This window comes from Mobula hypostoma, chromosome 28 (assembly GCF_963921235.1).
Source record: "Mobula hypostoma chromosome 28, sMobHyp1.1, whole genome shotgun sequence".
NCBI classification, from domain to species: domain Eukaryota; kingdom Metazoa; phylum Chordata; class Chondrichthyes; order Myliobatiformes; family Myliobatidae; genus Mobula; species Mobula hypostoma.
Genome location: NC_086124.1, coordinates 6,804,785 through 6,818,775, shown reverse-complemented (window position 1 = coordinate 6,818,775; position 13,991 = coordinate 6,804,785). Strand labels below are relative to the sequence as shown.

General features: G+C 45.1%; 1 protein-coding gene across 5 annotated transcripts in view; it reads left to right on the top strand.

Annotated features, from left to right (window-relative positions):
* The first annotated feature begins 1,267 nt into the window (after positions 1 to 1,267).
* The window catches only part of taf12 (TAF12 RNA polymerase II, TATA box binding protein (TBP)-associated factor), a 48,834-nt gene continuing 36,110 nt past the window's right edge, over positions 1,268 to 13,991 (top strand). The window contains exons 1-3 of one of the 5 annotated variants that reach the window (XM_063035078.1): positions 1,426 to 1,487; positions 2,700 to 2,775; positions 7,595 to 7,676. In XM_063035078.1, the coding sequence (XP_062891148.1) occupies positions 2,756 to 2,775; positions 7,595 to 7,676 (102 nt within the window). In that variant the 5' untranslated portion in view covers positions 1,426 to 1,487; positions 2,700 to 2,755. Of the gene's footprint in view, positions 1,488 to 2,699; positions 2,776 to 7,594; positions 7,677 to 8,920; positions 9,021 to 13,991 lie in introns of those variants that run through there. The other 4 variants (XM_063035083.1, XM_063035080.1, XM_063035082.1 and 1 more) reach the window with 4 other exon arrangements.

Here is a 13,991-nt window from a genome sequence, read left to right as displayed (position 1 = left end):
GCTGAGATTGTCTGTTGAGTGCACTTTTTTACTCCTAATGGAGGTGCCATTTATGTGCAGTGAGGAGTGGTGAGCCTGCACCTTCCTAAAGTCCATTTGCTTACTGCCCTTTACGCCACTGGTGTTTAGGGCAGCAATGAAGGTCTTCAATCTCCATCTGTCCAGTTGCACACAGGTATAGAAGGATTCTTCATTGCTGTTTCTGTAACACATTTCTTTTGACCAGTAACCATTGTTAACCCTGTGGTGGGGGGGGGGGGAGCGAGGTCTCCACTTCCTCTGACCCCCCCCTTGCTGCCTGAGGGTGAGAAGACCCTCTCATCCCAAACTGAGCCTACCATCACCACCATCAAATCAACACCCTCCCTCCCCAAATCTCTGACCCCCCCATCAATCCTCCGACCTCCCCCCCCAACCTCAGACTCTCACCCCCATCGACTCTCCCACCCCAGACCGTGCCTGCCATCACCACCGTCAAATCAACACCCCGCCTCCCTGAACCTCTGACCCCCCCATCAACCCTCCTACCCCTCCCCAACCTCAGACTCTCACCCCATCGACTCTCCCACCCCAGACCGAGCCTGCCATCAAATCAACACCCTCCACCCCTGAACCTCTGACCACTCCCATCAACCCTCTAACCCCCATTGACCCCCCCACCCCAGTTTGTGCCTACCAATCACCGCCATCAAATCAACACCCTCCCCCCCCCGCCCATTGACCATCCGGCTGCCGGCAACATCACCGACCCCCCTCCCAACATCACTAACTCTTCATACAGCTGACACCCCCAAATCTCAGACCCTCCGAACACCCCCACAACCTCCGAACCCCCCATAACCTCCGATTCTCACCCCTTTCTGCCCAACGACCCCCTGCCACACCCACCCTCCTAACCTCAGACCCTCATCCCCATCAACCCTCAGACCCTCACCCCCATCAGCCCTCAGACCCTCACCCCCTATCCGACCCGCCACACCGAACCCCCTAAGCTCAGACCCTCATCCCCATCAACCCTCCGACCCGTCACACTAACCTGAGGCCCTTACCACACCGAACCCCTTAATTAAGCTCAGACCCTCATCCCCATTGACCCACCACACCAATCCTCCTAACCTCAGACCCTCACCTCATCGACCCTTCGACATCCCGCCACACCGAACCCCCTAACCTAAGACCCTCACCCCCATTGACCCTCCGATCGCCCTGCCCTAACCTCAGACCCTCACTCCATTGCCCCCCACACTGACCCCACGAACCTCCGACCTTCCACGTCCCCACACCGACCCCCTCTCACACAGACCGTCGGAAGCGCAGCCGACGCGATTGAGCCGCCGAGTGGGCGGGGAAACGCGCCGGTCACTTCCGCTTCCGGCGGGCGGGCGATGCTGGGCTCGGGCGCGCAGGCCTCAGGCTTCCGGCGGCTCTGGAGTTTTGGCGCCGCTGCGGGCGACCGGGCCGATATGGGCGAGTAGTGGCTGTGCTGGGTGAGTGAGTGCGCTGGCTTTGGCGGCGATTGTGAGTATGGTGCGGGGTGGTGTGTGCGTGCAGGCCGGACCCCAGTCCCCAGTGGGGTGTTACGCCTGGTACTGAGACCCCCGGGCTCCATCTGTCCGCTTTCACCTCGCACAAGTGCTCCGAGCGCTTCTCTTTGTGGTTTCCAGTCTTCTTTTACCGAACTGAAGGCTGTCTGTCTAATGGAGTCGGGTGGCTTGTGGAAGGGAGGAGACCGTTCAGCCCGTTGAGTCCCTGCCAGATCCTATCTCATCAGTCCGGTCCCTGTATCGTTTCTCAGTAATTTGAACTATTGTTTCTTGGCGGCCCCAATTGAACCTCCTTGAATTCCTCGTTACAGGTTTTTGGAGAGGGTGCAGAAGTTGACCAGGATGCTGCCTGGATTAGATAGTTAGAGCTAGAAGCAGAGCTTGGACAAAGTTGGGTTTTCTCTGGACCGGTGAGGAGGCTAAGAGGGTGACCTGGTTATAATAGGTGGGATAGATGGTGTAGACAGCCGGTATCGTTTCCCCAGGGTATAGAATTATCTATAATGCTAGACAGCATGACTTTCAGATGTGGGGAGGAGTTCAAAGGTGACCTGTGGGACTAGTTTGTCTTTACAGATGGCGGTTTTTTGAAGGCAGATATGTCAGATTAAGAGGCTCGTAAATATGCAGGGAAAAGAGGGATATGGATCATTTGGAGGCAGGAGTGATTGGTAAAATTGAGCATTGTGAGCCAAAAGGCCTGTTTCTGTGCCTTACGGTTTGGTGTTCCAATTGATTCTTATTTCTGTTCAAAATCAGAACTGCTCTGTGTTTAAAAAGAATGGTTTCCCTTATATTTCCCCAAAATATGATGGTAGCCATACCATCTTTGTTCATTTTCTGTAACTGAGTGTTCAGAGAAAAAGTTTGCAGATATTAGAAATCTGAAGCAAAAGTTCAGAGTAACTTTAGTATTGAAGTACATATATGTCACCATATGCAACTCTAAGATTCATTTTCTTGCAGGCATACTCAGTAAACCCTTAATAGAATAATGTCCTTTTATGGATTTATTAAATATGTGTGTTGCAAGTACCCAGAGCCCAGTGAATGTCTGAACAGAAAAGACAGTTAAACAGAGTAACACATACAAACTGCTAGCGAAACTCAGCAGGTCTGGGCACGAAATATTGACTGGTTTATTCCTCTTCACAGATGCTGCCTGTCCTACTGAGCTCCTCCCGCATTTTGTATGAGTTACACTGGATTTCATGCATCTGCAGAATCTCAAGTCAGTGTAGAGAATTTAACACTTCAGATGTGAATCCTTGAATATTATATTTTGATGAGCTCTAGACTTATCATGATGTCCTTTGGATCTCATATGAGCCCTTGTTTTATTTATTGAGATAACAGCACAAAATAGACCCTTCCAGCCCTTCAAACCATGCCGCCAGCAACCCCCCTAATTTAACCCTAGCGTAATCACGGGACAATTTACGATGACCAATTAACTTACCAACTGGTAGGTCTTTGGACTGTGGGGCTTCCAGAGGAAACCTTCTACTCACTGGAATTCAGAAGAATGGGGGGGGGGGGGTCTCATAGAAACCTATTGAATATTGGTAAGCCTCAATAGAGTGGATGGCGAGAGGATGTTTCCTATTTAAGACCAGAGGACATCGCCTCAGAAAAGAGGGACGTTCTTTTAGACGGAGATGAGGAATTTCTTTAGGCAGAGAGTGGTGAATCTGTGGAATTTGTTGCCACAGACGGCTGTGGAGGCCAAGTCTTTACATATAGAGGTTAATAGATTCTTGATTAGTCAGGGCATGAAGGGATATGGGGAGAAGGCAGGAGACTGGTACTGAGAGGGAGATGGATCAGCCATGATGAAATGGCAAAGCAGACTCAATGAGCCAAATGACCTAATTCTGCTCCTATATCTATGGTCTTATGAAACCTACCCGGTATCAGAGGGAACGTCCCTCCTTGACGTTCCCCCATTCCCACCTTCCATTAGAGAAAACGTACAAACTCCTTATAGAGAGGCTCACCCACTCTGGAAACATCTTCCAATCAAACCTTTTATTTTTTCTTAGTAGTTCACCTCTTGGCCTTCTGTTCTGAAGAATTATGCTCTAGCCTGTTAACTCGTTCTTAAGGAAAAACTTCATTCCAACATTGATAACAACATTATAAATTCTGCCCACTTTGCAATTGTTTTATAAAGTATAGAGAGCAGAACTGTATAGAACTACACACACAATGGTGGAGGAACTCAGCATCTGTAGAAAAGAATAAGCTGTCGATGTTTCAGGCCAAGACCTTTCTTCAGGACTGAGAAGGAAGTGGGAAGATGCTGAAATAAAGAGGGGGGTGAGAGGCTGGCTGTAAGGTGATTGGTGGGAAAGATCAAGGGCTAGAGAAAAAGCTGTCTGATAGGAGAGGAGAGTGGACCATTGGAGAAAGGGAACTGCATGGAGCAGTCTAACACTGACTGGTGTCAGAGTTTGTGAAGCAGCTCCTTTTGCCCATTGTGTCTGCACTGATTATTGACCTTTCATTTATACTAATCTGCCCTTAATCCCCATTTTTATGTACTTCACATTCACAGCCACTCACCTAGGAGCAATTTATAGGCACCAATTAATCTGCCAACCTGCACATCTTTGAATGTGGAAGGGACCTGGATCCCCCAAGGGAAACTGGTGCAGTTGTTGGGAAAGCAGACTCCAGATATCTGGCACCGTGAGGCGGCAGCTGCACAACTGTGCAGCCACTGCACGCTGTGATAGTTTGAAGATGTGTGGGATCTGAGACCAGAACCCAAGGTGCACAGCAGTACAGAGTGCAATGGGTAATCACTGACTGCCCGGTTTGTTTGAAATTCCTTCTGTCTAATCTGGGGTTCCCAACCTTTTTTATGCCATGGACCAATACCATTAAGCAAGGGGTCTGTACACCCTAGATTGGAACCCCTGGTGAAGTCTGGGGTGAGTCTAGGAGCAGAGCAGCCTCTGAATAGGACGTCCCTTTAGAGCAGAGATGAGGGGGGATTTTTTTAGCCTGAGGGTGGTGAATTTGTGGAATTCATCGCCACAGATGGTTGTGGAGGCCAAATTATTGGGTGTATTTAAAGTGGAGGTTGGTGGGTTCTTGATTAGTAAGGGTGTCAAAGGTTATGAGGGCGAAGGCAGGCAAATGGGGTTGAGAGGGAAAATAAATAGGACCATATAACATAGGAGCAGAATTACGCCATTGGGTCCACAATCAGCCATGACGGAATGGCGGAGCAGACGCGATGGGCCAAATAGCCTAATTCTGCTTACGGGCAGATACGAAGTTTCAAGATGGACATTCCAAAGTTTAGCTACTTGTCAGCTGTCAATGATGCAAAACTGGTAAATTTTACGGTGATGAAAAGGCCTGGATTGGTGGACTGTAGATATCACAAAATATTGTTGGGCTATAGAAGATATGATCACATTCAGTGAAATGCTATATTTTCTCTATGAACTTTATTTTTTGCTTCTGTCGCTGCATCTGTTCTGTATTAATCTTGCACAAGTTTTTAAAACATTCAGGAGGATTTGTGAATTGGAATAGTAATCCAAAAGTATAGACAATTGTTCTTTGGATAGGAATTTAAATCCCATAGCAACTAGTGCATTTAAATTCAGATAATTATGTAAGTAGAATATAGTTGTGGTGACTTTGAAAACTTCTGGATATTCATTTTCAAATCTCCACTAATGTCCTTTCAAGATGGAGAGACACCCTCTGCAGGTCTGGTCTTTATGTGACTTCAGATCCATAACATTCTAATAATTCTAAACAGATTTCAGAAATAGCCCACGTTCAATTATATAAAATTAGGCACTAGCACACAGATTACGGTGGTGCAAGAACGTGGCTTATTGGGCAAAATAGGTTTGACCATTAAACGCTAACCTTTCCAACACTGTCCGTGTCCAATAATTGAATGTTCAGAGAGAATGCTGCAGGTGCTAGAAAGCCAACACAAAAGCAGCACCCTGGCTCCTTACCTCTTCTCACCTCCCCTGGGTTTCCTTCTCCTTCCCTTTCTCCTATGGTTCACTGTTCTTTCAGATTCCTTTTCCTCCAGCCCTTGACCTTTCCTACCCACCTGGCTTCACCCATCACCTTCCAGCTAGCCTCTTTCCCCTCCCCCCACCTTTTTTTTCCTGGCATCTTCCCACTTCCTTCTCAGTCCCAAAGAAAGATCTCGGCCCAAAACGTCAACTGTCTATTCATTTGCATAGATGCTCCCTGACCTGAGTTCCTCCAGCATCTTGAGTGTGTTGCACTGAAGTCTAAATCCATCTCACCCAGTATGTCATTAGATCCCTGTAGTTGCTGTCAGTGATATCTCCAATACAAGCCAGCCTGTCTTCACCCTAACATTATCTATGCTGATGTTTGATTCTCTTCCCCCTTTAACTGTATCTACGCTGATCTGCTCTGTAGCAGCCAATTCGATCCAAACCAAATCGCCACCTCTGGCGACCCCCATGGATTTGTTACACTTGTATGACGTGCCCTCAACTCCTATAAAGATTGTTCCGAAAGACAAAGATATGTATTCAATCCTTTAATAGCAAACATGCAGTCTTGAAGCGATGAAACTTAAGTATATCCACATGTAAGTTAAGCGTAATTAAGTGGCCAGCAAAAGATATGACATCCATCAGTCCCCAGCCCCAAACTGCCACGAACAAAACACAAATTCGTAACTAATTCCCTTTGCTTTTACCACGCCACCACCCACATGACTAGTCACCATAACAAGCACACAACATAGAATACAAAGCAGATGGAAAACAGATACGTGGCTGCTACAGGCTCTACGTGTTGGTAACTTCCACATTCTCATTACTCTGGGTAAGAAGTTTCTCCTGAGCTTCTTATTGGATTACTGTGATTAATCTCTTTTTTTTGTGATGACCCTTGTTATTATCATGAACCCTAGGTTTTTTTAAACCGCCATTACGCTGTTGGTGCTTAGAGCAACAATGAAGGTCCTCTCGCTCATGGCTTCCTTCATCATGTCAGTAGCTTCCTCTCGGTTTTCACTACCGTCGTCATGTAAATGCCGGTTGGAGATTCAGGAACAGTTTCACACTCAGACGTAGGATTCTTCCTTGTTGTTTCCACAACAATTTTGTTTTACCAATCATGGCTGTTAGCCCTGAGCTGAACCCCTGAACCCGGAGGACCAGTGGGCTACTCTTAGTCTGACCTCTATCCTTTGACCTGTTTGGCGTGGGTGACCCTACCAAGAGCCCTGACTCCAGCCAGCCTAGCTCTCTGGGTCATTGAGGCACGCAAGCCTCCAAACCCTACAAGAAGGTTGTGGTCCTCTTGGAGGAATCCTTGGTTATGGGGGAAAGTAAATCAGCCAAGATCGAATGGTGGAACGGACTCAATAGGTCGAATGGCCTAATTCTGTCTTATGTTCTACCTCGTTATGATCTTGCACCTTATTGTCTACCTGCACTGCATTTTCACAGTAGCTGTTACACTTTATTCTGCATTTTGTTATTGTTTTGCCCTGTACTGCCTCAATGCACTCGAGCTACTGACACAATGAAGGAGGCCCTGTACACCACCAGAGACGGAGGACCTTCATTGCTGCCCTAAACGCCAGCGATGTTACAGGAACCTAGACCTCAATGCACAGTGTTATAAGATGATCCATATCAGTGTGCAAGACAAGTTTTTCACTGTCCCTCAGTGCACGTGGCAAAAATTTTGGGTGGCAGGGTAACATAATGGTTAGCACAACGCTTTACAGTGCGGGCAAACCAGGTTCATTTCTTGCCACTGCCTGTAAGAAGGGCCGTGCCGAATCTCAATAAAAATAAATAAAAAATAAGCCAAAAGAAATCCTTTACCATCATAAAGTAATTGTGAATTGATCAAATCTATAAATCTAGGGAATGTTGTCAAGTATAGTTGTCAATAAACTATCCTTGCATTATTAATGTTAACCTGCAGCAATAAGTGTACATAGACCTTTGTAAGTTTTCACATTGCAGAGGTTTATTTAATCGTACCGTGGCCTAATACTTGCTGTTTGTTTCTAGGCAGCATGTCACAATGAACCCTTCATTAACCGGGCCTACAGCAGTAGCTGATGTGATTAAAGATCTAGACACCCAGATAGCAGTAAGTAGTGGTTGATATAGAATGTAGCATAAAGCTCGGACAGGTCTTTTGCTGCAAAACAGGGGTTCCCAACCTTTTTTTTATGCCATGGACCAATACCATTAAGCAAGGGGTCCGTGGACCCCAGGTTGGGAACCCCTGATTTAAGAATTTCCTTTCTGGTTCAATAAGAATTGTGATTGCTTACAAATGGCTTATGAGCCCAATGTGATATTTGTTGGGGAGGGGGGTGGTTGTGGGCAGCAAGTGTTAAGGTTCTTACTAAATTGGTCATAAAATAGTATTCCTTTTTCTGCAGTTCCTTTTCTTCCATCAGATGGAACCAGTGGTGGCCACTGGTCATGTGTTGTTCAGAGGGTTAACGTGACCACGGAGGGTTACATACTCAAAACTGACTTTGTTCTTCTGAAATTCCTCCAATGTAGATCATCCTTTGTGGGAAATGAAAAGCTGACTAAATTCCTCTTGCTGGTACACCACTGGCATTCAGATTGAGATTAAGAAATTCAGAGAGCCCTGAAGACCAAAATTTGACTTCCTGGTCTACATTGTCCAGACACTTGCCGTATTAAGTAACTGAGCTATTCCATAAGATATAGGAGCAGAAGTTGGCCATTCAGCCCATCGAGTCTGCTCAGCCATTTCATCATGACTGAACCATCTGAACTCTCAGCCCCAATCTCCTGCCTTCTCCTATATCCTTTCATGCCCTGACTAATCAAGAATCTTATCAACCTTTTGCTTTAAATATACCGAATGACTTGGCCTCCACAGCTGCCTGTGGCAACGAATTCCACAGACTCACCACTCTCTGGCTAAAGAAATTCCTCCTCATCGCCATTCTAAAAGGAGATCCCTCTATTCTGAGGCTGTGTCCTCTGGTCTTCGACTCCCCCACCACAGGAAACATCCTCTCCACATGCACTATATCAAGGCCTTTCGCCATTTGATACGTTTCAATGAAGTCTCCCCTCATTCTTCTGAATTCCAGTGAGTAGAGGCCCAGGGCCATTAAAGTCTTCTCACATGACAAGCCTTTCAATCCTGGAATAATTTTCGTGAATCTCCTTTGAACCCTCTCCAATATCAGCACATCCTTTCTTAGATACAGTGCCCAAAACTGCTCACAATACTCCAGCTGTGGCCTTACCAGTGCTTTATAAAGTGCTTTATTACATCCTTGCTTTTATAGTCTAGTTCTCTCATAAAGAATGCTAACATCGCATTTGCTTTCCTCACCACAGACTCAACCTTCAAATTATCCTTTACGGAATCCTGCACGAGGAGTCCCAAGTCCTTTTGCAGCTCAGATTTTTGCATTCAGAATTTTGAATGAAACACTAAGTAAGAGAAATAAGCATACTATGAGTTAACCATTAAAATAAAACATTGGGAAATGTAAAAACGATGTAAAGAGCCAGGGGAGGAGAGTAAGATCTTGTTGTTCCTTAAAAATAATGTTTCTATGTTCTTAAACTTGTACTCTTCAGTACTGAGAGTGAGTTGTGTTGTATTGAATTTCAGAGTAATAGAATTATTATTAAACTACATTTACGGTACAACATTGTGCTATACAACGTAGTATCACAATCAGGTTTAATATCACGGGCATGCGTCGTGAAATTTGGTGTCTTTGCGGCAGGAGTACATAATAATAGAAAAAAGTCATGAATTACAGTAAGTGTCTGTGTATGTATATATAAAATAGTTAAACAAGTAGTGCAGAAATAGAAATTAAAAAGTAGTGAGGTAGTGTTCATGGGTTCAATGTCCATTCAGAAATTGTATGGCTCTTCCTGAATTGTTGAGTGTGTGCCTTTGTGGTTCCATACCTCCTTGATGGTTGCAATGAGAACATGCATGATGAAGGGCCCTTAATGATAGATGCCGTCTTTGTGAGGCACTGCTCCTTGAGGATGTCCTGGATACTATGGAGGCTAGTACCCATGATGGAGCTGACTTAAGTTTACAACTTTCTGCAGCTTAGATCCTGTGTAAGGGTATAGAAATAATGTAATACTGTCTGCTTACAGAATGCAAGACCCATAATACAATCACAGGGGTATACAACACAGAAACAAAGCCTTCAGCTCAAATCTGACTAAGGCAGGGGTTCCCATTCTTTCATATACCACAGACCAATACCATTAAGCAAGGGGTAGGTGGACCCTGAGTGGGGAACCCCTGGACTAAAGTGACTTACTAAATGAGCACCATTTACATACATTTGTTCAAAGTTCATTTATTATCAAAGTAGGTATTTATTATACAACCTTGTGATTCATGTCAGGGCAGCCACAAAACAAAGAAACACAGAAGAATCCAAGCAGAAAAAGATCATCAAACACCCAATTTGCAGGGGTGGGGGGAACAAATCATGCAAACAATACAAGCAAATAGTGTTCTGAACTGAAGTCCACAGAGAGTCCGTCTACAGGCCCTAAGTTCATCGCAGAGCTGAGCAACTGGATAAATCGCTCACCCCTGGCTCGGCACCTAAATTCCATACAAACATCAGGTTCAGTTGCTTCAACACGCTCAAGGCTTGGACCTCACCGCCACATCAAATTGCCTCCAAGTCCAAAGGGACGGTAAAGATCGTCTACCAAAAAAAAAGAGTGATTAACAAAGTACTTAGTTGGTTTTTCATGTTTCAGCAGCCACCAGCCAGGAGTCACTGAGATTTACCAGCGCCATCTTAAGCCCATATCTTTCTAAACTTTTCCTATCCGTGTACCTGTTTAAATATTTTTCATGGCACCACAGCTTCCTCTAGCAGCAAGTTTCACAGACCCACCATTCTCTTTGAGGAAAAACAATTTACCTGCATAGTGTAGAAGTTTGTGCGAGACGAGTAGCATAGCAGACTGCGTGACGCTGTTACAGTAAATTTGCCGATGATTGGTGGAGCTGTGGATGGTGTAGAACACTGGCAAAGAATAAAGCACGATATAGATCACTTGCAGTTATGGACAGGGAAATGGCAGATAGAGCTTAACCCTGATAGATCTGAGGTGTTGCACCTTGGTAAGGAAAGTGCAAGGAGACAGTACACTGTTAAGAGCAAGATCCTTAACAATGTTACTGAGCAGAGTGATCTTGGGATCCAAGTTCATAGCTCCTTGAAAGTGACAACAAGGTGGTTAAAAAGGCTTTTTGAATGCTTGTTTTTATTAGTCAATCATTGAGTTCAAAAGTCAAGAGGTTATGTTGCAACTTTATAAAACTCTAGTTAGGCTACATCTGGAGTACTGCATACAGTTCTGGTCTCCCTACTCTAGGAAGGATATTGAGGCTTTGGAGAGGCTGCAGAAGAGGTTTACAAGGATGCTGCCTGGTTTAGAGGGCATGTGCTATCACGAGAGGCTGGATAAACTTGGGTTGTCTTCTCTCGAGTGCCGGAGGCTAAGGGGAGATCTGATAGAGGTTTGCAAGATTAGATAGAGTGGACAAAGAGTACGTTTCCCAGGCTAAAATGTTTAATATTAGAGAGCATTCACTGAAGATGAGAGGGGGTATGTTCAAGGGGGATGCGAGTGGTAAGTTTTTTTTACTCAGACTGGTGAATACCTGGAATGTGCTTGCCTGGCTGGGATAGTGTATTAGAGGCTTTTCAGAGACGTTGGGATAGGCATGTGGGTCTAACGAAGAAGGAGAGATATAGACATGGTGTAGTTAGGAGAGATTGGTTTTCAGGGGTTTTTGACTTTTCTGCTGGTTTGGCACCACATTGTGGGTCGAATGGCCTTCCCTGCGCTATACTGTTCTATGTAATACTCCCAAGTATGGTTTCACCAGCTTCTTGTGTTGTAGCATGCAGTCCTATCTCTTGTACTGCTCTGACTGATAAACAGAAGCATGCCAATCACCTTCTCCACCTCCCCACTAATCTGTGTGGCACCTTCGGGAAAACTATGTACTTGTCCCCCCAAGGTCACTTTGTTCTACAACATTCTTCAGAGCCCTGCCACTTACTGGTTTAACTCGCTGAAGTGCAACACATCGCATTTGTCCAAGTTAAATTCCGTCTGCCATTCGTTGGGCCAATTCCCCAGTTGATTCAGATTCTGTTTTAATCTTAGATAGCCTTCACTGTCCACTATACTACCAACTTCAGTTTCATCTGCCAACTTACCATGCCAACAATGTTCTCATCCAAATCATTAATATAGACAACAAACGACAGTGAACCCATCTCCAATCTCTGTGGCACACAGTTCATCACCATCCTCCAATCTGAAAAAGATTTATCCAGGACCACCCTCAGTCATCTTCCACCAAGACAATTTTGCATCCATTTGGCAAGCTCACCTTGAATTCTATGTGTTGTAATCTTCAGGACCAGCCTACCTCACGACATATTGTCAAAGTCCACATAGACAACATTTACCACCCTATCACTCTTGAGAAAAAAACTAAATTAAATCCATGAGATATGCTTGTTCATGCACAAAGCTATGCTGGTTAATCCTAACCAATCCTTGCCAGACTGCGGTGGATGTTAAGTCCGTGGGTATATTTAAGGTGGAAGTTGATCGTTTCCTGATCGGTCAGGGCATCAAAGGCGAGAAGGCAGGTGTATGGGGTTGAGTAGGATCCGGGATCAGCCACGATGGAATGGCAGAGCAGACTCGATGGGCTGAATGGCCTAATTCTGCTCCTATGTCTTGTGGTCTTTCCAAATGCAGGTAGATCCCGTCTCTCAGAATACCCTCCAGTAACTTTCCTGCCACTGATATTCGACTCACTGGCCTGTAGTTCTTTGGCATGTTCTTGCAGCACTTTTTGAATAGAGGCATAGCATTTTCCAGGTTTCTTGAACCTTACTTGTGGCTAACAAATATACAAGTATCTCTGCTAGAACCCCAGCAATTTCTTCCCTCCCTCTGTAACTTGAGGAAACACTTCAAGTTCAAGTTTATTGCTATTGCAGCATACCATGTATACGGCTGAAAGAAAACATTGTACCCCGGGGCCAAGGTGCTAAACGCAATGCATATGTGTTTATATATTTGGGGATTTATCCACCTTTATGCACTTTGAGACTGAAAACGCTAGCAATTTTATACAGATGTACCGTGAGCAGCATTCCAACTGGCTACATCACCGTCGGGTATGGGGGTGGTGGTGCTACTGCACTGGATCGAGTGAGCTGCGGAGGGTTGTAAACTTAGTCAGTTCCATCATGAGCACAGCCTCCATAGTAACCAGGACACCTTCAGAGTGAGATGCCTCAAAAAGGTGGCATCCATCGTTCAGGGCCCCCATCACCCAGGTCAAGCCTTGTTCTGATTGCTACCATCAGGAAGGAGGCGCAGAGGTCTGAAGGCACACACTTAACAATTCAGGAACAGCTTCTTCCCCTCTGCCATCTGATTGCTGAATGGACATTGAACCCATGAACACTACCTCACTAATTTAACTATTTTATTTTTTTTTACTGTAATTCATTGTTTTTCTCTATTATTATATATTGCATTGTGCTGCTGCTGCAAAGGCAACAAATTGCACCACATGCCGGTGATATTAAACCTGATTCTGATTCTTTAAGACTGCCAACTCCATCGCTATTGTAGCCATGCGTATGCTCCAAGACATCACTGTCACCTTTCCCTGAATTCCTTGATTTCCATGACCTCCACAGTAAATACAGGTGACAATTTTTCATTTAAGACTTCACCCATCTCCTGTGGCTCAACATGGTGATAGAATTTGCTGCTATTTTATGGGAACTATTTCTTAAATAGATGAAATGGATAAAATAAAAAGTTGAAATATTGACCAATAACCCATCAAAAGTAGTGTTGCATGTAGCTTCTTGGCATTAGGTACTTCTGTTGTTTAGCTGATGAAGTACAACACTTGGGACAATTGTAAACTCATCATCATCATTATGTGCCATGTCGTATGATGTGAACAATCATGGTCTTGGCAGAAGTGGTTTGCCATTGTTGTCTTCCTCTGGGCAGTGTTTTCACAATGCAGGTGACCCCAGCCATTATCAATACTCTTCAGAGACTGTCTGCCTGGTGTCAGTGGTCGCATAACCAGGACTTTGATATGCACCAGCTGCTCATACGACCATCCACCACCTGCTCCCATGGCTTCATGTGACCCTGATCCGAGGGGGTGGTGGTAAGCAGCTTCTACACTTCACCCAAGGGCGACCTGCAGGCTAGCGGGGGGAAAGAGTGCCTTACACCTCCTTTGGTGGAGATGTATCTCCACTCCTTAAAAACAGGAAGTCAAGTTTATTGTCATTGAACTATATACGTGTATATAACAATATAATGTACATAGAAATGGGACAATGTT